Genomic DNA, 25,449 nt, shown 5'->3' on the forward strand with positions numbered 1-25,449 from the left:
TACAGATTGCAGAATCACATCGGCTACACATCACATTTTTACATACTGCCATATTAGTGACTGTTGTATTCTGCTACCTTTACTATCCTCTAATATCCCCCCTCCCCTTCCCTCCCATCTTCTCTCTCTACCCCATCTATTGAAATTCATTTCCCTCCATGTTTGTTATCCCATTCCCCTCGTAAACTCTTATATATAATTTTGTATAACAATGAGGGTCTCCCTCCATTTCCATGTGATTTCCCCCTTTTTTTTCTCCCTTTCCCTCCCGTCTCATGTCTCTGTTTGGAAGAAAAGAATACCTTTATTTTAATTAATTTATTTTTTTAATGTGGTGCTGAGGATTGAATCCAGTGCCTCATATATGGTAGGCAAGCAATCTACCACTGACCCACAACCCCAGCCCCACACCTTTTATCTTTATTGCTTTAAAACAATCTTTTTTTTAAAAAACTAGCCTTTCCAAAAATTTTTTTTTAAAGAGAGAGTGAGAGAGGAGAGAGAGAGAGAGAGAGAGAGAGAGAGAGAGAGAGAGAATTTTTTTTTAATATTTATTTTTAGTTCTCGGCGGACACAACATCTTTGTTTGTATGTGGTGCTGAGGATCGAACCCGGGCCACACGCATGCCAGGCGAGTGCGCTACCGCTTGAGCCACATCCCCAGCCCTCCAAAATTTTTTGAAAAAGATTTTTTAAAAAATCTGTCAGGTTGCTTTTCTACATGTTATGTCACTATTTTATTTTGGGGAAAATATAATCCACAGAGTTGACAGACATTTTATATGGAGTTTGTGGCTTAGAAGCAGGGTAAAGGCCTGGAATTTGAGAGCTAAATATGCTAGATCCCACCTTTTGCATTATATACAGGTCAAGATTAATGGAACCAGGCAAATTATTCTCCAGGTGATTGAGAAGGGTGGGAAATTTAGAGACTGAAATGGATCTTTGAACAGTCAGTCAATTAAGCCTTTCAGTGATTGAGAAGATAAATACTAGGACAAAATTCATTTTAACAACTGATTTCATTACGTAAAACAAACCTACAGGATTTGAAATACAACCAAGTTTGTCTTATATTAAGAAACCAACTTAATTTTAGACCTGCCTCCAGCCCCGGATTATGTTTGGTATGAGGACAAAGAGCCATACAGCATGAATGCACAAGGCGTCAGTAGAGTGAGAAGGCTCTCTGCCAGGGAAGTTTGGCAAAGAACTCTAAGAGGAAGGGGAAATTTCTCTGTCGAATCAACTTTGGCTCTCTAGAATAGAGAACATGGAGAGAGAGGGACTAAGGAAAGCCAACCCTATTCTACTTGTTGATACCTTAACAAGCTGTGATTTTTGAAAGGGATAAAGGAGCAAAGTGTGGGTAGCATTCTGTTCCCTTGAGTCAATCCTAATGAAGTGGGAGGTTCTTGAAGAAATTAATTTCCATTTAAATTCATGCGTGACCCTCTTCGAGAAACCTCCAAGTGTTTTGGAATTTTTGTTGAGAATTTCAAATGATCCAGCAATAATAAGGTCTTTTTTGACATGTTCTGTTTCTTTGAGTCTAAGTTTTATGTTGAAATGCCTGACTTCAGCTGTAGAATTTTTTTCTCAAAATCAGAATGACTGATTTCTTCTCTGATTATTGATTTAATATGGAAAAATAAACCATGATTCTCATACTCTCAAAAGCAATCAGTTTTTTAATCTAGGGTACTGTACTCATAGGATTCCTGTAGGAGTTGATGCCAAATTTCTTGGCAACTAAACAGTGGTTGATTCCAGGGCTTTTCTGACTTAAAAACACAGTGGTACTGCTCACCAGAAAATAGAAACCTGCTTTTCCACCAGTTTCTGAGCTTAACAAAAGGAGAGAGAAGCAGTGAAATGGGTGGGTGCATTATACAACAAAAGAAAAGAAGTCTGCGCTCTGTTCTGGCTATTTCTTATTCTTCAAAAAATAAAATAAAATAAAATAAAATAAATGAAGAACAAAAATAAAAAAGCATTTGAAAAGAGTGGCATTGCTTCCTCCTCAAAAATGATGTTGATTTTCTTAATGTGGTCAACTTCTGATTACCTGTGGACAGAGTCTCTTTTTGCATGTTATCTGCACAAAGGCCTACTGTACCATAGTGTCCTACTGAAGAGTAATTAGCCAGAGTTGAGCTGGTTCCTGGGAATTAAAGGAAGTCACTTAAATCTTTATCCCTACTCATTTTCTGCCTCCCCTTCGGAGAGAGACAAGGGAGTACTACTCATAGCATCTGAGTTTCTTTTGTTTTCTCCTGATCATTATGATGCTACCCTGAACATTTTTTCTCAAGATAAACCTCCTTTTGGTTAAAATGGAAGTATACAAAGCTGAACTGGATATTTGCTTCCACTCAATGTGACATTTATATTCTTATAGCCCCAAAATAAAACTCTGAATTTAGTTCCTTTTTGTTTTCAACTGAAAAAAAAAAAACCAACAACTCTATTAACTGTATTGTAACCTTTATGCTTTGACTTTTTCATACATCCATTGTTAATTACAAGATAGCTCTAATTCCTCAGTTTTGCTGTTTAGCCTGGGATATTTTTCAATTATGTTTAATCTGAGTTTAATTTTAACCACAATTTGTATTTTTGTATGATTTATATCCCTGTGGGTTTTTTTTTTTTTTTTGCACATTTGTTTTCTGAATGGGCCTATTGCCAACCTCAAGTCTTATGTCCCAATGCTTGATTTTTTTGTTTGTTTGTTTGTTTAAACCAGCTGATCCTGGTCCCTTTTTAGAGCTTGACAGGCATGATTATATATGAGTGTAGATTTTTTAATGTAAGATAATGTTATCTTTTAAAATGATTTCACTACCGGACTTACAAGAGGGTCCTAGAATACAGGTTTACTGCTGTTACTCCAGTTTTTCTTCATTATAAATGGTGTACTATGTTTTCTTTTCCTGTTTTGAGTTAAAGGCATTTTCTCTGGCTGAAATGTTTACCATAAAGTTGTATTCTTTAAACTTCCTACCTAAAAAATGTCAAGAGATCTTAGATGTTTTGAAAAATGGATTTTTAAATTTTATGTATAATGACATTTTGTTAAGAAAATGTTTCTGGATTAACATTTTATCAATTAAATTATATTTGTATTTTATGCCCCATCTATGTTCAAAATAATTTGAGGCAACTTATGTTGAAGTTATTTATAATACACCCACCAAAATCCTAAAATGGAAAGAGATGGAAAATGTTAGATGTTGGCAAGGATATAGAACAAGTGGAACTTATTGTACACTGCCAGTCAGAGTATAAATTGCTGAAACCGCTCTGGAAAACTGTTTGGCAGTATCTACTGAGCTGAACATAGGTGAATCCTATGAGCAGCAATTCTGTTTCTTGCTTTATACCCTACAGACGTGTATGCATAAGTTTGCCACACGGGATGTACTAGAATATTCACAGGAGCACCAAATACAAATACTCATTGTTATGGACTGAATTGTGTTGTATCCCCCCAAAATTCCAAAGTTGAAGCCCTAATCCTAATGTGTTTGTATTTGATCTTTTAAAGAGTTAATTAAGGCTAAATGAGGTCTTTAGGATGGGCCCTAACCTAATATAACTTGTGTCCTTATAAGAAGAGGAAATTTGAGCAAAGACATGCATACATGGTAGAAAGGCCATATGAGGACACAGCAAGATGATGGCCATCTGCAAGCAAAGGAGAGAGGCCTTAGGAGCAACCACTTCTGCTGTACCTTGAGCTTGGACTTCTAGCCTCTGGAACTATGTGAAAATCAAGTTCTGTTGTTTAAGCCATTCAGTATGTGGTATATTGTGGTGGCAGCTCTTGCAGATGAATGTGCTCATCAACAGGAAAATGATAACAAATTGTGATATTTTCATACAATAGAATACAGTACAGCAACAATAAACAAACTACTTTTACACACATCAATATAGATGAAACTCAGAAGCATAAATATTGAATAAAATAAGTCAGGCAGGGCTGGGTTATAGCTCAGAGGTATAGCACTTGCCAAGCCACTCAAGGTCTTGAGCTCAATCCCCACGACTGGAAGTCAGTCATTCAGTTTTTAAAAAGGAGAAGCCAGGCACATGTTAATAAGGAAAATAAGCTTATATGAAGCAATATGTACTTTACATTCAAAATGAAAATGTTTTAGGATTCACACTTAATAACTCCACCAGTCAGTTCAAAATGAAAGGCATTTTCCTATAGTAATATCTACTGGGAATTTGGAAACACATTTTCTAGGATTCCCCAACTTTCCAACTGAGTGGTTGCCCCTAACTCTTCTCTAGTTCTTCATGCCAGAGGACTGCAGGTTTTTATTGGAATTTTAGCCACCCTAAGCAGTACTGCCCACATTGTCTTTCCTCACTCTGAAAGCAAGCCCTCTGGTATATCCTGAAAAACGAACAAAGGGAATATATTTTTTGAGTTCTCACGTGTCTGAAAATATATTTTTTTATAATTTTGAAAATATATTTATTTTATTTGATTAATCATTTGACTCAGAATGTGTAATTTAATAATAAATTTCCCTTAAAATGTTTTAGACACTATTATTTTTTTAAATATTTATCTTTTAGTTGTAGTTGGACACAGTACCTTTATTTCACTTATTTATTTTTTATGTGGTGCTGAAGATCTAACCCAGGGTCTCACACGTGCGAGGCGAACTATCGCTGAACCACAACCCCAGCCCTAGACACTATTATTTCAAGTTTCTATTATGACTTTTGGAAAGTTTGATGTGAATTTGTTTCTTTCTTTTTTTTTTTTTTTAAAGAGAGAGTGAGAGAGGAGAGAGAGAGAGAGAGAGAGAGAGAGAGAGAGAGAGAGAGAGTTTTTTAAATATTTATTTTTTAGTTCTCGGCGGACACAACATCTTTGTTGGTATGTGGTGCTGAGGATCGAACCCGGGCCGCACGCATGCCAGGCGAGCGCGCTACCTCTTGAGCCACATCCCCAGCCCTGTGAATTTGTTTCTTGACGCTTAATGTTTGACTTGTTTTTTCCTCTTGAAATTTTTAGTTTTCCTGATATTGCGTGATTATATATATATAAATATCTTGGAATGGAGCTTTTTAATGTTTTTTAAAATTTATTTTTCTTTTCCATTCTTTGTGCTAGCTCATTCATTGGATCCTACCAACTTAGAAAGTAATAGCTTTCAATTCTAGGATATTTTATTTTTTTATTCTTTCCTACTTTTCTTTCCCCATATTCTTTGGAACTCCTTGTAGTTAGATATTGATCCTCTAATTTTATTTTCTCTTCTATTTTTCATCTTTTTTGCTCTATTTTACAAAAATTTCAACATTCTCTTCTAGTTCTTTTCCTGAATTTTTGACTGAGAGCTCTAGTCAGAGCTTTTTCTTATGTCCTAGTTATTCACTTGACCGCAGTATCCTTGTTTGTTTTATGGATACAATTTCTTCTTCTTTCTAGGCATTTTTGAGAGTATATGTTTTCCTTTTGCTTTCTGTGGTCTTTTTCTTTGCTTCTTTCCAAAGACCTTTTTTTTCTTTTCTTTTCTTTTCTTTTTTTTTTCTGTATCTTTGTCTTTTTTTCCTAAAAATTTTCCTTAAATCCCTGGGAAAAAAAACTTAGCCATCCATTCATACTTATAAATTAGGTATTAAAAAACTGATTAGAAGTTGTATGTGTGTAAGCAGGGTTTTAATGATTGGTTAGGCTTCACTGTAAGGTGCTAAGGTGGCTAATCAGATTTTTCCATTAGAGAACCCCACTAGCAATACCTGCCAAGTCTTTTGGCTATTCAGTTTCCTCCAGAGGTAAATCTTTCTTTCTCTTTCCTGGGATAGACACTTCACTGGTAGTGTCCTAGATACTGAAGAGGTAAGGGCAGTTGGTTTCATTGTAAAAGATGTAGGATTTATGTATGGTATCTTCCCTGCTTTGTTTTTATTTATTTTGCAGTACTACGGACTGAATCCAGAGGCACTCTACCAGTGAGCTACAACCTGAGCCTTAAATTTTTAATTTTGAGACAGGGTCTCATTTAGTTGCTGAAGTTGGCCTCCTACTTGCAATCCTCCTGCCTCAGCCTCCCAAGTAGCTGGGATTATAGGTGTGCACCACCATACCTGGCCTTGCCCCTTTTATTTTCTTTTAAAAAAATATTTTTAGTTGTAGATGGACACAATACCTTTATTTATTTATATGCAGTACTGAGGATTGAACCCAGTGCCTCACATGTGCTAGGCAAGTACTCTACCATTGAGCTACAAGCCCAGTCCTCACCCCCTTTCTTTTTTTTTTTTTAATATTTATTTGTTAGTTGCAGTTGGACACAATGCCTTTATTTTATTTTTATTTTTATGTGATGCTGAGGACCGAACCCAGGTCCTCGAATGTGCCAGTTGAGCGCTTAACCGCTGAGCCACAACCTTAGCCCCTTACCCCCTTTCTTAATTGTTAAAATTTACCCAGCTGGTAAACTTACCAGTTTCTGCTAGACTAGAATTGGATTAGGAATCTTGTTGTACCAGTAGAGGGAAGGAATCAAAGGAACCGATATTGCCTTATTTTCAAACAATGCCTCCCTTTCCAGCCCGACTTTCAGATGTGTCTGGTAGCACCAAACCTTTGAAGAGGTCTTTGTTGAGAACTGGCTTGCTTCATTTGGGCCCAGCACCCGGACTCACCTTCCAATTAAAAAAAAAACAAACATTTTTTAATTGTTGAAGGACCTTTATGTTATTCATTTAGTTTTATGTGGTGCTGAGAATAGAACCCAGTGCCTCACACATGTGAGGCAAACACCCTACCACTGAGCCACAACCCCAGCCTAGATTTCTGACTTTTTAACCTGCTCTTCCAACTAAGAAATCAATGCCAGTCTGCTTCTTCTGGGCTCTCCTGATTTTTCCAAGTGATTATCTCAGATACCTTTTCTTCTATAACTTGTCTTTGGGGAAGGCAAATCATCTTCTCTCTCAAGGGGAAGGAAGGGAAAAGACATCACAAAATCTGAACACAAAGGCCAGTGGCCCCCTTATAAAGACCCTTGTGGTGTGGGGAAGGAGAGAAGGTGGCAGAGGATGGGTGATGATTGAAGTAGGGCTGCCAGTATAACGATGAGGGCATGAGTGTAGACCCAGTTATTGGTGGCTCATTGGCAGTTCTCTCTAGGAAGCACTTTTAGCTATTAACTTTGTGTCTTAATTGCAATGCTAGGACAAGAGGCAAAAGTTGCTCAAAAACTGCATAATATTCCATTGTATGGGTGTATTCAAATGCACTTAACCAAAAATCCCATTCACTGGATATTTAGGTTCTTTTCCACTTTTGTGATGTTAGAAGCAATGTTACAGTGAACCTTCTTCAAGTAGTTAACTATTATTATTCCGTAGGTGAAATTCCTATGTTGGAATAGCCAGGTGTTAATGATATGCGTGTGTGTAGTGCTTTTATTACAGTTTATCTGGTTACCCTGAAATCCTGTACCAGTTTTACATTTCTTGCAACATAAGAGTCGTCGTCCCCCCTCCCTCCGCCAACCTATGTTTGCTACAGGGTATTTTATCTTTTTCCTTATCTCTGCCAGTTTTGGTAGAAGAGTGGCAGCTCATGATTTTTCTTTGCATTCATTATTACTAGTAAGAATGAATGATTTTACATCTGCTTCTTGATCATTGAGCAATCTTTTTATGCAGTTTGCCTGTTCAAGTCCTGTAACAGTTTTTCTGATGGTATATTCAACATTTTTTTTTAATCTGCAGGAATTTTAAAATACATTGATAGTATTAATCATTTGCCTTAAATATTGCTACTGTTCCCAATTTGGTACTGCCTGGTTTATTTTATTTATAATTCTTTCTGTTTTACAGAAAATTTATATTCTTTTGTATTCAGATTAGATAAATGAATTATCTGAGTCTCAGTATTCTCTTCTGTAAGGTTGGGATAGTGTACATAAATTAACTGCTATGGGATTTTTGTTCAACAAATGATAGCTTTTGCCATTCTCTTTTGATACACTGAAATAGATCAGAATCACCTAAAATTTTTACTAGAAGTTCAAAACATACCCAAAGATGTTTAAACTGGATATGAAATGTATAAGAAGGGAAACTCCAAATCCTTTAGACTGTATAGACAGGAAATTGAATTTTTTCTTCTTTACTTTTCTAATTCTTATCCTTAAAATAAATTTAATGAACTCCAATTGCTATATCTCCTTAAGTAGAAAAACCTGAAGTCTGAGTGGAGAAAGGGGAGGGTGAGAAGAATAGTGTCTTCTTCTTCTTTTTTTTTTTTTTTTTTTTTTTTTGGTGCCACTGAACCACATCCCCAGCCCTTCTTTATATTTTTATTTAAAGATAGGGACTCACTAAGTTTCTTAGGACCTTGCAAAGTTGCTGAGGCTGGCTTTGAACCTGTGATCCTCTGGCCTCAGCATCCCGAGCCCCTGGGATTGCAGGCATGCACCACTGTGCCCAGCCAGAATAGTATTTTCTTACAAGTTATTTGTTAAGGAATTTTGAATACTAATTTCTCACAAGGATTTCTTTCATGGTATCCTTTTTTATTTTATATCAATCTAGACACATCTACAAAAGTCCAAAAGCATACATTAGCCCTTTCTGCTTTTCAGACTATATGAAGATGGGGTTCCCATCCTCCAGAGCAGTAGAACTTTAGTTCAGTTGCTTACTTACTCCCTTGAGGCCAAGTACAAGTTGGCATAAATTGTTAACAGTCATAAATGACATAAACTGCTTCTATAAACTATTTTTTAGGCTACTTAACACCAATATTTAAATTTTTTGTTGTAAATAGACACAATATCTTTACTTTTTTAATTTATTTTTATGTGGTGCTGAGGATCAAACCCATTGTCTCATGTGTGCAAGGCAAGTGCTCTACCACTGAGCCACAGCCATAGCCCCAACACCAATATTTTTTTAATTTGTATTTTGTAAATTCTGAGTGACTTTTGGTAGTATTATAGAATTCTTATAAGACACTGTTACAATAAAATAATTTTGCTATTTTATATAAAATTTCACAGTTTGTGAAATCACATAGTAAATTCACAGATTTTATTTTAGTAAATTCACAGACTTTGAGGATATGGTCCGAAGATATTCTATTGAACCACATTTTAATATTTTATTATATTAGAACAAAGGGTAAGAGATCACCATTGAGGAAGTTTGTAAGCTATTGTTGTTTATTCACCAAATAGATATTTGGAAATCCATCATCTGTCTTAGTTATTTTTCAGAATTCATGGCTATCCTAAGGAAAGGTTAACTTTTTGTATGTGTGATACTGGCATTCTACAACTGAGCTATATCCTCAGTCATTTTTATTTTTATTTTTTTTATTTTGAGACAGATTCTCACCAAGTTACTGAGACTGATCTCAAACTTGGGATCCTCCTTCCTCAGCTTCCCATATTGCTGGGATTATATGCACACACCACCATGCCCAACCCAAGGAGAGGTTAACTTCTAAAAGCCAGCAAACATTCTGGGTGACTGGCATAACTCTCTCCTATTCATATTCCTTAAAAAGTAGATCACTTTTTAAATAGTTGTGTTTGTGAACATTCTCATTGCAAGGTGGAATGATTACAAGTGATATCTAAAAACATACATGAGATTTCATGGGCATGATGTTGCCATTAGCTTATAAAATTTCTTGATACATTTAAATTAATTTTTGTCTATAATCACTTTTTCTGAAGTGTCATTTTATTATTTTAATGTAGCTTATTCAATTGTCAATACAAAACTTCATGAAATTCAAATAGTATTACAAAGTTAACCATTGCAAATATTTTTAAGATCCTTTGTGGTGAAGTAGTTACTACTTGAAATATAATAATTCCAAACCCTTCATAATGATAATGTGCTTGCTGCATTTTAAAGAAATTTGCTCTAGAACAGTTGAATCAGTTGTTTATGTGTAAAATGCCAGCCACCTGGTAAGTATCCCCAGGGAGAATGATTTTCTCTAATTTAAACTTAGTGTAAAGAAAAGATAACCTCTTGTATTAATTTTCAGTAAGACTTTATTAAAGTACATATCCAGAATCTAGTTCAGTTGCTTTCAGAACTAGTTAAGAGTGATTTGCCTGTCAAAATTAAACGTATTGGCAGGTCATCCTGTCTATATTTGTATGTAGAATTGGAGTAAAACTTACATTTTCACTTGAAGTGTTTTTTTTTGAACAGTTTCTTTCTTCTAGCAGTTATATTATTTTATTGACTGTTAATTTATCAACTCATTTAAAAAAAAAGTGAGAGGAAAAAAAGGCCACAGCATTATCACATTTCTATATGTGTGTTCCCTAAACCATATGGTGATTTCTAATTAGAATACAAAAGATTGTGTGATGAGACTAACTTCATAGTAGCTGTGATGGTGGGCATCACAGAGAGAGTTTTTTCTGGAATTTCCAAAAAGGACACTTTTGAGAGAAACTGTGTGGTCTGTAATTGTCCTTATACTAGAAGTCTGATAAAGTTATTGATGTGTAGATCAAGTTGGTATTTCGAATCTAGTAATTTAACTCTGGATGCTTGATCCTCACAGTCAGTAGCTTGACTTGATTTTTCTTTCTTTTTTTTTTTAAAGCAGCTTCAATATTTAATTTCACATGTACCCTCTCACTAGAGATTTCAAAGGATACTTTGCTAGATGCTTGACTGCCTTGTCTATTTGCTCTTGTTTTGCATGCAAGAGAGAGCCAGAAGCTTTCTTCTCATTGTGTACACATAGTATTAATGGATTTACTCTGCCTGTATCGTCTCATTACTGGAAACAGCTAGAAGCACAGAAGTCTTTCAGTGTATGCAAATAAGGCAGAATCATATACCTGAGAGTTAATATTCTCTGCTTTTAAGTGTATTCTAAATCTAATGTTTGTATTTAGAGCATAACATCCTGTTCTCTTTTTTTATGGGCAAAAAGCTAAGCAGGCTCAGGCAGCTGTTTGATGTTGGCTTCAAGTGTTATTAATTTCATATTCTATTATTCTTTTCACTGTAGCACAAGTGAAGCTGATGTGGAGGCTGTCATGGATAAGTTGTTTGATGAGCTGGCTCAGAAACAAAATGATTGTACGTAAGTTAATTTCTCTTGAAAGAGAATACATTTAGAACACAATGCCCAATCTCCACTGACCAATTAATAAGTTCCATTGCTGTATATGGGTTGATGCCACGCTCAAGTGGCAGTCATTGTATCAGCATTTTGTCTAATTTATGTGTTGAATCATGTGCTATTATTCATCAAGCTATGCATTTCCTATCTGTAAGAGATGAATTTTATAGTAATTATCCAGACAAGATTGAGTCTTTGTTCATGTTCCCATAGTAACTAGACCAAGGATTCTAAAAGTGCAAGGCAGAGAGCTGCGGCTGAATAAAGCCTGTGGAACCGTTGCCGACTGCACATTTGAAGAGCTGTGTGAGAGAGTAAGTATCCAGGCACGTCCAGACTCATTGGCCTTTTCACATGTTAAAATACTTCATGTTTTCCTCTGCCTCTTTCAGATTTTAAAATACTATTCACAGAGTCAGAACTGTTTTTAAAGTCTCATTAAGGGAAATACTCATCTATATTTGCCATGTGCTTTTTATAGATGTTGGCATGAAATTTGCTCTTAGAGGGGCTCTAAAGCAAAATTAGAAATGCAGAGAGAACTGTCAACTGTTGCTGAGAGCAAAAATAAAATCAGTTTAGGACTATTTTGTAAAAGTCACACATGAGGGATTTTTAAAAATTCAAAATGAAGTTAATATGTGGGAAAAAGAAAGATGGAGTAATGTCACCTTGTTCTGCAAAACGTGACATAAAGAATTCTCATTCTTATACCCATTGCTCATTTGCTATACCATCATATCTGACCTTTTTTTTTTTTTTAGGCCAGGGTCAAAGAAAGTGAATTTCCAAAACTGTGATATCTCTACTATGTCAGAAATAACACATTCCACAAATAAAATACATGCATATACATACATTCAGGTAAGAAAGACTTCACCTGTCCTGGTGATACTCACTTTAATCCCAGCAACTTGGGAGGCTAAGGCAGGAGGGTCACAAGTTCAAGGCCAGCCTCAGCAATTTACTGAGTCCTTGTCTCAAAATAAAAAAATAAAACAGGCTAGGGATGTAGTTCAGTGACAGAGTGCCCTTGAGTCAGTACTGCAAAGGGAAAAAAAAGGAAGATTTTGCAGATTCATTTTAGATATGATATGAATTCTGTCTTTTCAAAATTCTGGAATTCTCAGTATTCAAAGGATATTTAGTGTGTTTACTCATGATAAATCTTGAGAGAAACAAATCCAAATTAGATATAACTTTAAGCATAATTCCTTAACTGACATTTAGAAATTATCACTCCAGTTGGCCTCTGATTTATTTAGACTTTTAAGTAACTAAAGAAGAGTTTGCCAGTAAGAGGAAATAGAAAGTATTTATTTATACCTACCAGCCATTTTATGAGTACTCTTCTTGAAAATTAATGACTTAATTACTTCTAACCAGAAGTAATATTTAAACCAGAGAGATGAATCCAATCTACAGTCATTTAGCACTTCAGAACCAATGAAGTTTGTGATCAATTAGGATCCTTTGACAGAATGGTAACACTAGTCTCTGTTAGCAATCCCATTCTGACTGATATAGACTCTTCAGACTTCTACTGGACTTGTCTCATTAAGGTCCTAATAACCTAGTAACTTCAGACAAAATTCTTTCAAAGTCTTCGTTCAGGTTTTACTTACTTTACCAGTGAGAAATTCACTTGAGCAGAATCTTGTGCATTCAAAAGATACTTTCCAACTGCAGAAAGGCACCCCACTGAGGAGAAGGAAAGGACAAGAGGGGCCAGGCCAGTGGTGCAGGTGACTCAGGAGGCTGAGGCAAGAGGATTGCAAGTTCAAAGCCAGCCTCAGCAACTTAGGCCCTAAGCGACTTAGTGAGACTCTGTCTCAAAATAAAAAATAAAAAGGGCTGGGGATGTGGCTCGGTGGTACAGTACCATGGTTTCAATCCCTGGTTTACCTCCACACCACCCCCCCAAAAAAGGAAAGGACAGGAGGATGCAAGGGTGATCTCTTGGAGCAAATACTGAGCATTTATCTGTATTGTTTTTTATATGCTCAGGAGGCTGATATTCTTTCAGGAAACTTACCATCCAAAAAAAAAGGCTACCTAGAACCAAAATCTTCATTGTCTGTTTACTGTATGATGGTGATGGGAAGAAGGTTAATTGGGATTTCATCTTGAAAAATGAAAATAAGACTTGTAAAAATAAGTCACTTTTATTTTATTTGACAAAATGTGGATTTTTAACAGCTATGAATTAAACTCTTAGAATAAACAGTAAACAAATTTGTGTTTATTTTTGGCATAACTTTCTTGACAAATTCTAGGGTGATAAACTCTTCATGGTTTGGTTTTTCAGTCACACAGAAAATCATTTTTATAAAGACATTTAAGGATTTCATCCATTTTCTTGAAATCCTTTAACTTTATGACTATTTGAATTAATTGTTTTCTTTTAAAAACTGTTTTGTTTTAATTAGTTATACATCACATATAATGGAGTATAATTTTTCATTCTTCTGGTTGTACATATGTAGAATCACACCAGTCCTATAGTTACATATGTACATAGGTAATAATGTCTGATTCATTCTACTATCTTTCCTACCCCCATGCCCCCTCCCCTCCCTTCATTCCCCTCTACCTAATCTAAAGTAACTCTATTCTTCCACTAGCCATCCCCCTCATTGTGATTTTCTTTTGAAGTTTTCATGGTGTCATTATCTCTGTTGATTTTTTTCTTCTTCAAGTTAGACAGATCCTAATCAGTGACTTTTGCATCCATAGATTTGCCCTTTATCTACATTATAATTATGGGATGTTTACTATATCGACCACCTCTGAATAATCAACAAAAGACACTCACATGAGCGTTAGGGTTAGTTCCTAGTATTAAGCTATGAGCGGTGTTTGAGGAAAGGCTAAATTTTTAAGTCGTCAGTTCTATTGGGACTGTCTTCTTGTTACAGTGATTTTGCATTTCTTTGCAGCCTTATAATTCTGACAATCCAGATATTGAATACTTATGTGAAGAGGACCCTTGAAATCATTCAACTTCAGATGTGGCCTAAAACTGTTAATTAGTTATAATGATCTTATGAGCCAGGGTAAATACTTGCCCAAAAAAATTCTGTAAAGAAAATATTGCATTCATACCAAGATAAAGAAATAGGCATGTGGTGTGACTGGGATGGTCCCAGCTTTGGATTGCCTAAGTTGGTCTTCTGGAAGGCTTTTGAAGCCCAAAATCCATTCAATGTCCACTACTGATGTCATGGTGAAAAAGACTTCGACAAGGAGTGAATGAGCAGACAGTTTGTAATTATTATTTTTAAGCCATGGCTCTTTCCAAGGAAGAAACTAATATGTTCTTAGACTTTTAAATATATTAGGTAGAAACTTACCTATTAGTTTCATAATAAGGTAAAAGAAGATTTTAACTAGAAGTTCCTGCTGTGAGTCAAAAGCAAAAGACCTTAGGCATTCTGCTTTTTATGTGTCTCTTTCTTCCCTGTTCCAAATGCAGTCTCTAGGATCTATAATCTTTTAGATTACCATCTAGCTTCTTGGTATCTCTGGGATTCTTTTTTTTTTTTTCAAGTCTATAATTCATCGCTGTCATGCTCAGAGAAGCAGTTCCAATGAGGAAACCCTATAGCACCTTCATAATAATAATAGCTAACAGAGCTATGCATCAAGTGCATTCTAAGCACCATTATGTATTAATTTATTTAATACTTAAAATAGGTATTGTTGAGGAGCCAAGATGTTATTTTCCTAGGGTTACACAACTGCTAAGTAGCAGAGCCCAGGCTTGAACTCCTTGGTAATTTGGGAGCCAGATTCTGGCCAGTTTTTTTTTTTTTCTTTTTAAATCACTACATGATATCTGAAGATGTTCTGGACAAGTTCTGCTTCAAATCATTAAAATAATTCAAATTCTGATGTGAAGTCCATCAGATACTTTGTGAATTTCTACATCTAAGCTAAGCTTTGAGACTTTTGTGGAGCATAAAGCTGGCTGGGGAACAGACACCCTCCAGTCCTGAGAGCCCACCTCTATGCTGAGAATGTTAGCACAGAGCACAGAGCTGTCCAAACCACATGCCTTTGCTTATCCACTGTGAATCAATACAGCTATTGACCCCTGCATCCTCCTGAAGGCTGTGTCTGACCTGTACCTCCAGGATGGGGGCTGTACTCATTTGGCAGCTTTCATCCTTTTTACTCTTTAATAAAAATGTTACTATTTTCTGTCCCTGTCATGATATGAAAAAGATTGTGAAGTGCTGCATTAGAGAAGTGTGGGTGGGTAAAGGAAAGCATGTTTGAGTGGTTTTTGTTCCCTGCCATTCCCTCTGTATGAGAGCTGTAGTAAAGAAAAATGAAGCTGATTCATCTCTCTGGACATGCTGTGAGCTTTCAGGCTTTCTTCCTTACCTTGGCCTTATTATGTGGCTTCATCAGAGGGTAGTGGAGAAGTCAGAATTATGGTTACTTAAGCCAGCGGTTCTCAAAATGTGGCTCATAGACCTTGAGGGGTTCCTGAGATCCTGACTTCAGATGCCTCTGAGGTCCAAACTCTATGTGAATACTAGGACACTTCTTGCCTTTTTCTTTTTCACTATGGTGACATTTATAGTAATGGTGCTAAAGGAACATTGGATGACACTGCTGAATCAAGTGTGAACCAAAACTGTGGCAGCAAACCATATTGCATTCTTCATTGTCCATGTACTCACAGTAAAAACCAACAGCAACAAAACAAAAAACAAAACAAAAACCCCAGTTCCATTTAAGTATATCCTTGAAAAAGCAGTAAAAACTATTAATTTTGTTAAATCTCAACGTAACATTCCTTTTTCAGTGTTCTTTGTGACAAATGGGAAATTCCTATAATGAAACACTTATGCCAAATACAATGAAGGTCTTGGGCAAAAGCACTCAGGTCTGTAATCTTTTGAGTTGCAAGCTGAACTAGCCACTTACCCCCATCCCCACCCCATAAGATACCTTTTTACTTTAAAGACTTAGTGATAGACAAACTGGATTTTTAGATTTGGCAGACATTTTCTTACAATGTTTGATAGACATTTTCTTGAAAAATGAATGAAGTAAGATTGTCATTTCAAGTAAAACAACTGACAATATTTATTACCAGTGATAAAATTTGAGCAAACAAATGAAAACTAAAATTTTGGAAAACTTGTTGCCTCCATCATGAACTTGGCAGCTTTCCAATTCTTAAATATTTTTTTCTGATGACATTAATGGTGATATTAACAAATGCAGTGTTTTTATAATAAGATAACTAAATGTGTTAACATTTGAAAGGTCTAACTTATTAAATTAATGTTTTCCAATAACCAATTCATACTCTTTAAAATCACTCAGGACAAAAGACCCATTTGAAATGTGAGAAAGACTAGTGGAATATAACAACTCAAGAAGTATACTGTTGGGTTGGGGCTGTGGCTTAGCGGTAGCGCACTTGCCTGGCATGTGTGAGGCACTGGGTTCGATTCTCAGGGCTCAGCAACACATATGAATTAAAAAAAATAAAGGTCTATCAACAACTAAAAATATATTTAAAAAAAGAAGAATACTGTTCCTGTTTTGGATTCTATTTTGCAGCTAACATTTTAAAACTACCTCTTGGGCTGCAGATGTAGCTCTGTGATAGAGCAATTCCCTCACATGAACATGGCCCTAGGTTTGATTCCCTAGTACATAAAAAAAAAAACCCAGAAAACTCCACAAAACTACTTCTTGTCAAGTTTTTATAAATTTTTAAGTAAACTTTATATTTTTAGAACAGTTTTGGAGTTATTGAGAAATTGTGAAGAGTTTTTATCTGCTTCCAAATCTAATTTCCCTTCTTATTAACATCTTATATCAGTATGGTACATTTGTTACAATTAAGGAAACAATATTGATACATGGTTATTAATATAAAGTCTATACTTTTCAGACATTATTAAGTTTGGCCCTGTATCCTTTTTTCTATCCTAGGGGCCCATCTAGGACTTCATATTACTTTATCATGTTTTTTCAGCTCCTCTTGAGTGTGACAGTTTCTTAGATTTTTCTTATTTTTAGTGACCTTAGCAGTTTTGATGGGTACTAGTCAGGTATTTTGTTGATTCACTTGGAATTTGTCTGACATTTTTCTTGTGCTTAGTCTAGAATCATGGGTCTTTGGGATTAGACCACAGTTGTCAAATGCTATTTTCTTTCTTTTGATGCTGGGGTTTGAACCCAGAGGCACTCTACCACTGAGCTGTATTCCCAGCCCATTTTTAAATTTTTATTTTGAGACAGGGTCTCACTAAATTGCTTAGTGTCTCGATACATTGCTGAGGCTGACCTTGAACTTGAGATCTTCCTGCCTTAGCCTCCTGTGTCATTGGGATTACAGGCATGCGCCACTATTCAGGCTCAGGTGCTATTTTCATCAAGGAATCATACTGTCAATTTATCACCACTGATGTTAACCTTCATCAGACTTGTCTGAGATAGCATTTGTTAGGTTTTTCCATCCTAAGGTTACTATTTTCCTCCCTCTCCTTAGGGTTCTCTTTGGAAAAAAACTTCTTGTTGAGTTTTCATGAAACATCAAAGAAGAATATCTGCAATTAATCTGGTGGGGCTAATATAATACTTTTTTATTTTCCAACTGCATATCTAAGGTCAGATTTTCTTATTTACCTCAACTAAAGCAACTTAATTGCAATAAATTGAATGTAGGAACAGATATGAAAATCCAGCTGTTTTCTATTATGCTACACATTAAAGCGATTTTTTTTTTTGTGTGTGTGTGTGTGTGTGTGTGGTACTGGGGCCTTGTGCATGCAAGGCAAGTGCTCTACTAACCAAGCTTTATCCCCAGCCCTTAAAGTGACTTTTAAGATGTGAAACAGTTATTACTTTCATTTTGGAAAATATTATTATTTTTTATAAAAAATTTATGTTATGATGGATTTAATATAATGGTTTTACCATTGTTACTTTAAGTGAATAGATAAAGATTTTAAATTTTTCTCAGTTTTAATTTCTAATACAATAAATATCAAGAAAGAAAACCACATAAATAAAGGCTCTTTGGATTCTTCAATAACTTTTAAGAGTATAAAGGGGTCTTAAGACCAAAATGTTTGAAAACCATTTGCTTTACTGTTAAAATTTTGTGAACCAAAAATGAAAGAATAGTTTTCAAAGAAAGAAAGCCAATGCTGAATTCTAAGGACTTAATGAGTAAACTGGCTGTACCTGAATTTTCCTTATTGAGAAATGTAATTTTTACACCTGCAGGAAATTGTTTCCTCAACCAATAACAGTGCTCACAAGTAACTGTTTGCAAGAGCAGTTTGTTTTTTTGTGTCTTAAAAATAATGACAGGTAGCCAGGTGTGTTTGCAAAAAGTCTGGTCGGTAAATATATCAGTTGATGCATATGCATGGTATATACATTGCTCACTGCCAACTTCTTGTTTGCTAGCTTTCTTCTTTTGTTCTTAGTCCTCAAGAAAGAAAGTCCATTACATATATGTATTGGCCATCATATATCTATTAATCTTAGTTATATTGCATCAGTTGCTGGGTGCAGTGGCACACACCTGTAATCCCAGCAGCTTGGGAGGCTGAGGCAGGAGGATCGTGAATTCAAAGCCAACCTCAGCAACAGCCTCAATGAGACCCTGTCTCTAAATAAAATACAAAATAGGGCTGGGGATGTGGCTCAGTGGTTGAGTGCCCCTGAGCTTAATCCCTGGTACCAAAAATAAATGAATTTTATACACACACACACACACACACACACACACACACATATATATATATATATAATCAATTTATGTAATTAGACTTATAGCCATACCAAATAGTATCTTCCCCCCCCCCAATAGTATCTTTTGGGAGCTTTGGAGTGGTATTTACCTTCTCTTTCCTTTTTTAATGCTTTATTTGCTCTTACTGCAAATAAAACCACTGATTGGTAACTATTTCTGGTTTGTGTCCTGTGCTTGGTTCACTGTCAGAAAATACTAAAGGATGAATAGCTTTTATCCATACTATTTGGCCAAGACTCAAGGCTGAAAGGCTTGATGGTGTTTGGATGCTAACAGTGGTGATTAGCATCAGGGAATAAGGGCATTAATCACCAGAGCCTAGGCAGCCCAGGAGTCTCCCTAGCCCTTTACCTTCCCAGTAGCAAAACTGATCTGTAGCATTGCTGATCTGTGTGTGCTCATCACCCACAGATGCTGACCTCTGGCAGAGCCATGTCCAAATAAGGCAGACAGCCAGGCTGGCTAATGCAGAGGTGATAGGTAGGGCAGAAGTGAGCGCTCAGGTAGGGCAGAAGAAAGCTTAGTAGTCAATATAGATTCTTGTAGGGAGGAATATGAATCCAGTGTCACAAACAAGCCCTAAGTCTTTTGTTCCTTGTTCTTTTGTGCCCACATTCCCAGTCAATATTTAAGATTAAGTCATAGTCTTGGTGTTAAAAGACACCTTTTTATGATGCTGGTCATTTATGTAACCTTTCTACCAATACTGAATCCTCCCTACTAGCCCTGGTCCTCCATTTGTCCAGCTTCTGATTTGTGTCTGATTTTGTCTTGCAGTGCCAATTTGGGGGATGCAGTTAATATGTGAGAAGGAAAGTAGGACATATTCAGATTAAAATTTTACCATACATACCTGGACTTAGCCTATTTCGTATTGATTCTCAGAATAATAAAGATTTTTGGAATAAAACCTCATAATTGACCCAAAACATAAATTGATTTAAAAAGGTAAAATGTAGGGGTTGGGTTGTGGCTCAGTGATAGAGTGTTCACCTAGCACGTGCGAGGCCCTGGGTTCGATCTTTAGCACCATATAAAAGTAAATAAAATAAAGGTATGTGTCCAACTACAGCTAAAAAAAAAAAGTAAAATGTTTACAAGTAACTTCTTACCTGAGTTTATTTCATTATTCCAAAAATTTGGACATAAAAGAAAAAAGGAATCTGGGTACCGTGGCCCATGCCTGTAATCCCAGTGGCTCAGAAGGCTGAGGCAGGAGGATTACATGTTCAAAGCCAACTTCAGCAACTTAGTGAGACCCTCTCTGGGGGGAAAAAAAGTAAACTCTGTTGGGGCTGGGGCTGTAGCTCAGTGGCTGAGCGCTAGCCTCACATGCATGAGGCACTGGTTCAATCCTCAGCCCCATGTACAAAAATAAATAAATAAAACAAAGATATATTTAAAAAAAAAAAAAGAAAACTCTCTTTAAGGTTGTTTTTTTTTTAATTGTTGATTGCTTTGTGTCTTCAAAGAACATCACTATATATTGGGTTAAAAGTTGTTGACTGACAACTTTTTTGGTGTGTTTTACTGTTTTAAAGGAAAAGGAAAAAAGGACTGTTACAAAAATCTCCATAAAAGAAGGGCTGGATTAAAAATTTGAAATTTGTGGTCATTTCCATGATGCTATAAGGAATAATCAGAAGGAATGAAGAAAAACTGGGTCAAGAGGACACCTCCCTGCTTCCAATTTTTCTATTATAGGACAAATAGTTTCGATAGTGTTATCCAGCTTCTGTTCCCAAACTAGGGCAGAAACAGCTTCTTTGCTGCTGCTGCTGCTTATGGCTACAGGTTTCAAACTTTTCAAGCCACCGGCTTCTCAGACCCTGCCTAGAGCTTCTCTAAGAGACAACACTTATTTTCTGTCAGTATATTTATGTCATCGAGTTAACTGAAATGGTTTGGAAACATGTCCAGTTCCTATAATGGGGAGAGAGTGCCCAGGAATTCCAAAAGGATGTCAAGAGAAAAGTAAGTGTGCCAAGAAGTGTCTGTTTTCAATATGTTCTCTGTCTCAGGGATAAAATTAATTTGTGGATCAGAGATAGTTGTAGATAAAAGTCCTCATATTTCTACTAAGGAAAAAGAGAGAAAACTAACATTTAATATATATTTAAGACTTTAGGGAGTATGTCATCTACTTGCTGACATAAATTTTTAAAAATGTTTTTTTCAGTACTGACTATTGAACCCAGGGCCTTGAATAGTCAGGCTGGCACTCTACCACTGAGATATTACCTCAGCCCTTTTTAATTTTTTTTATTAGGCTGGTTTCCAACTTGTGATCCCCCTGCCTCAGTCTCATGAGTAGTTGGGATTATAGGTGTGTGCCCAAGTAATCATCAAAAATAGAATTTGGGCTGGGGTTGTGTCTCAGTGGTAGTGTTGACCTAGCATGCACAAAGCCCTGTATTTGATCCCTAGCTTTGCAGAAATAAATAAGTATAATAAGTAAAAATAAAACTAAATAGTTCATTTTTAATTTAATATTATCTCATTCCTTTTTTTAAAAATTAGAGCTTTTTAATTATGAACAATGGTTGGTTTCATCCCAACTCATTTTGCTTTTAATAAAAAATGTATCAGAGCACTCAGTCTTCTGAACAGCAGTCTTCTGAACAGAAGACCTTTATCTTGAAATTGATAAAGCGCTCAGAGGGAAAAAAATTTAGGTAAATCAATTAACATGACTATAAAACACTTTAAAAGTACTTGTTTGATTTTTTTAAAAAATTACTTTCCAACCAAATGCCTTGGTTTTTCTTGAACAACAAAAAAAGTTTTTTTATCAAGTAATTCTTTGATTTTGACTTTAAAATAGTCATTTCCTTCCACACAGTATATGATTTGATATAATTTGTAGTACCTTCTCCCTAGATTAGATAGTTGACTCAAAATTAGTTATTACATAGTTAATTTCTAGTTGGAATTTTCAATAAGGTATTTCTCATTAGATGTTTTATTACTTTGAGATATATTTTAGGGAAAAATATGGAAATTGTTAGAATGTGCTATTTTTGTTTTCTAAATAGCTGGGTGAAGGTATTATTGAGTTGGACAAAATATTTTGAGAAAAAACTGGAAATGAGTTATAAATGTCATAGGAACTATAAAGCCACACATTTTAGTATCAAATATTACTTATTTTTTTATCTTTTATATAATCAAGATACATATATCTATGATTTCTCCCCTCAAGATTATTTCATTGATTCAGTGGTCAGAAACTATTTCTCAAGTGTGTTCATACCTAGATTTCTATGTTATAAGGAATATTAATAAGTATTAGAAGGTTTCTTTCAAGGAGTTGACAATTTAGTAAAGGAAATACCATGAATTAAGTAACAAATATAGGAGAGTGGAAAGAGGCCCAAATGACTCAGGAAATAGCAGTTCTAATTCTGACTCAGATACTGTTTAGACAGATTACTTAATTACTCTGTGGGGTCCAAGTTCCTTACCTGTAAAATGTATCATGTGTTCAGTTAATTTCTGTCATTCCTTTCAGAAGTAACTGTCTTCATAGTATGTCTTAAATACATACAATGAAGGCATCAGGAATTAAAAGTCAGGATGCTAAGGGTTGGGAAGGCTCCCAGGAGACGTGAGATTAAAGTAGGAAATTAATATTGACCGAGTAGAATGTAGATGGTTAAGCAGAGTGAAGGTATTTCAACCATGGTCTGAAGCCAAGCATCACATGTTTCCAAGGGGTTGGAGGACAGCAAGTATTTGCCTAATGAGAACAGAGTGCGTGTTAAAGAGAAAAAGGAAATAAAAATGAAAACCTAAAAAAAAAAAAAATACAAGAAAAAAAGAAAATCTCAGACAGATTCACCATAAAAACCAGGCAGAGAAATATAGAATTCTTACTATGACCCACCAGAGTCATTTTAAGTTTTGAGCAGGAACATGGAACCTAAAGTAATGTTTTAGGAAGAAACAGGGCTACACATTCCAGGAAGGGCTGCAATTTTCACCAGCAGGTTCTGGTGAGTCGTCAAACAGCATGTCCCCTTGGGAAGGTTCTTCTTCAAGAGGAAACTTAGAAAAATAAACCAGCATCCTAGATATTTGTTTGTTGCCTCATGCAAGGTAACAGAATCCTGCCCTTTTATATCATAGGGCACCTCTCCATGATCACTCAATAAATATGTACCAAGTATGTAATAAAAGGCTGGCATAGTTCCATAGGTGCTGTAGAGGGTACCAAGATGAGCAAGAGGCAGTCTCCTCTACTCTTACACAGTCTTAATTTAGAAAAAGAAACTGTGGTCAGTGCACATAAATCACTAGAATATGAGGCAGATTATAATTAATACTACAGGTTAAGTACAGCCAGGATGCTGTGGATGATCAAAGAGGACTTGGGCCTTGAAGGCCAGAAGGTTGGAGATTCTGTTGGTGCAGTAATGGGTGGAAGGAGTATATGAGGGGGTAGCTGATCAGTTCTTTGGGTGCAAAAGTGATCACGAGGGCAGCTGGTATGATTTCTTTCTCTGAGACTTTCAGAAATCACAGAGTATATTTGGAGAAATGTAATCTAGGGACAGTTATACTTCCTTTAGGGACAGAAAAGCTTCTTTTGGACCAGCACACTTAGTGATTACATTTGCTAACTTCAGACAAAATCTATTAATTATCCAAAATAATTATTCAAAAGGCACTGCTGAACAAAGACACAGAGAAAGTATAGTCAACATTAGGAAGAAGGGATCATATTCGTCAATTTCTCATTTTTTTTTTCTGGGGGTGGGGGGGGCAGGACAGGGTTGAGGGCACATCACATTTGGCCTCAAATGGACATCTAAAATTCTGTAGAAATCAGCAGTGTCTAGCTTGAGGAACCATAAGGGGAGCCAGTGAGGAACTAAGACAGCTGAAAATCTAGGAGAGGAAAAAAATTACAAAGGAATACCCTGAGAGGCTGGGGGTATAGCTCCATTGGGAGAGTGCTTGCCTTGCATGCACAATGCCCTGGGTTCAATCCCCAGCACCACACATACACACACACACACACACACACACACACACACACACACAAAGCAATACCCTATTCTGTGAAATATACATGCACAACTGGGGTAAAAGCAAACAATAAAACAATAGCAATAAAAACTGAAAAGAGACTTCAGTGCTGTCCCTCATAGAGGAGACAGTTTGGAGTTTGAGACTAACCAAGTAATTAACTACTAAAATATCAATGACAACAACAAAATCACTACGCTAAGAGTCCCAGGTCTTGGGGCTGGAGTCGTGGCTCAGTGGAGAGCACTTCCCGAGCATATGTGAGGCACTGGGTTCGATTCTTAGCACTACATAAAAATAAACAAATAAAGGTATACTGTCCATCTACAACCACAAAAAAATTAACAATTAAGTTTACGCAGGCATAGTAATATAGGGCCCATTTTCAAGAGAAAAGATAATCAACAGAGACTGCACCTGAGATGACAAAAATGTTGGAATTAAATACAAAGATTTAAAAGTAGATTTTGTATCTATGCTCAGATATGTAAAGGAATTCATATTTGTAATGAATAAATAAATAAGACATCTTAGCAGAAAATTTGAAGATATAAAAAAGAACCAAATGGAAATTCTAAAACTAAAAATTATAAATTCTAGACCTAAAAATTTCAAAATTGACTGTTTTTGCTTAATCCCAGATTTTAGTAGGTGATAGGAGACTTAATGATTTAAGAACAGATCAACAGAAATTATATAGTCTGAAACACTTAGAGAAAAATGTTGAAAAAATATGAACAGAACTTTATGATATAAGAAACTATATCCAAAGGTTTAACACATATCAGTAAAGTCTAGAAGGAAAAGATCTGCCAGAAGAAAAGAATAGGACAGGAAAATGTTTTAGGAGAAATCATGGCTGAACAATTTTCTAAATTGATGAAAGATATAAATTAACAGATTCTAGAAGCTCAGCAAACCCCTAGCAGAGACAAAGAAAATGACTCTTGGTCAAATCAGTCGAACTACTAAAAGCCAAAGATAAAGAAAATATCAAAGCAATCTGGAGAACAAAGATATAATTTGGGATTAACTTCTCTTCAGAAGCAATGGAGGCTAGAAAACAGTGGAATGGCAACTTGAAAGTGCTAAAAGAACCAAATTCTGACAATCAAGGACTCTCAGAGAATATAAGAGTTATGGCTGGGATGTAGATAGTGTGTAAGAGTAGTACATGCTCAGGCAGGATTATGGGTTAAGTAAGTGTGAAAGGGCTTGCAGATGAGGTGGCAGAGGTGGGATTAGACCCTCCCTTAGCTAAAAATAATAAATAAAATGAGCTAGTCATTTTTAAACAAATCTGCATTGAATAATCTGGCAAAGATGTACAAGATTAGTACTGCTGCTACTATATATGGAGCTTTTGTGTGCTGTTAGATAAAACTGTCCCTTCAGATGAACATAAAGCTAAAAGGAACAAATCATGTCTGTCTGTGTGAATGGAAAACAAGGTGCTACTTCCTCTAAGTGAATT

At 35.8% G+C, this 25,449-nt stretch overlaps 1 protein-coding gene across 5 annotated transcripts in view; it reads left to right on the top strand.

The window, feature by feature from the left end:
- Positions 1-25,449, top strand: part of AFG1L (AFG1 like ATPase) — a 225,130-nt gene that overhangs the window by 163,653 nt on the left and 36,028 nt on the right. For all 5 annotated transcript variants that reach the window (XM_081296472.1, XM_081296474.1, XM_081296470.1 and 2 more), the window contains 2 exons: positions 11,036-11,106; positions 11,363-11,463. In XM_081296472.1, coding sequence (XP_081152598.1) covers positions 11,036-11,106; positions 11,363-11,463 — 172 coding nt within the window. The remainder of the gene's footprint in view (positions 1-11,035; positions 11,107-11,362; positions 11,464-25,449) is intronic.

This window comes from Spermophilus citellus, assembly GCF_964194105.1.
Source record: "Spermophilus citellus genome assembly, chromosome: 5".
In the NCBI taxonomy this organism is placed as follows: domain Eukaryota; kingdom Metazoa; phylum Chordata; class Mammalia; order Rodentia; family Sciuridae; genus Spermophilus; species Spermophilus citellus.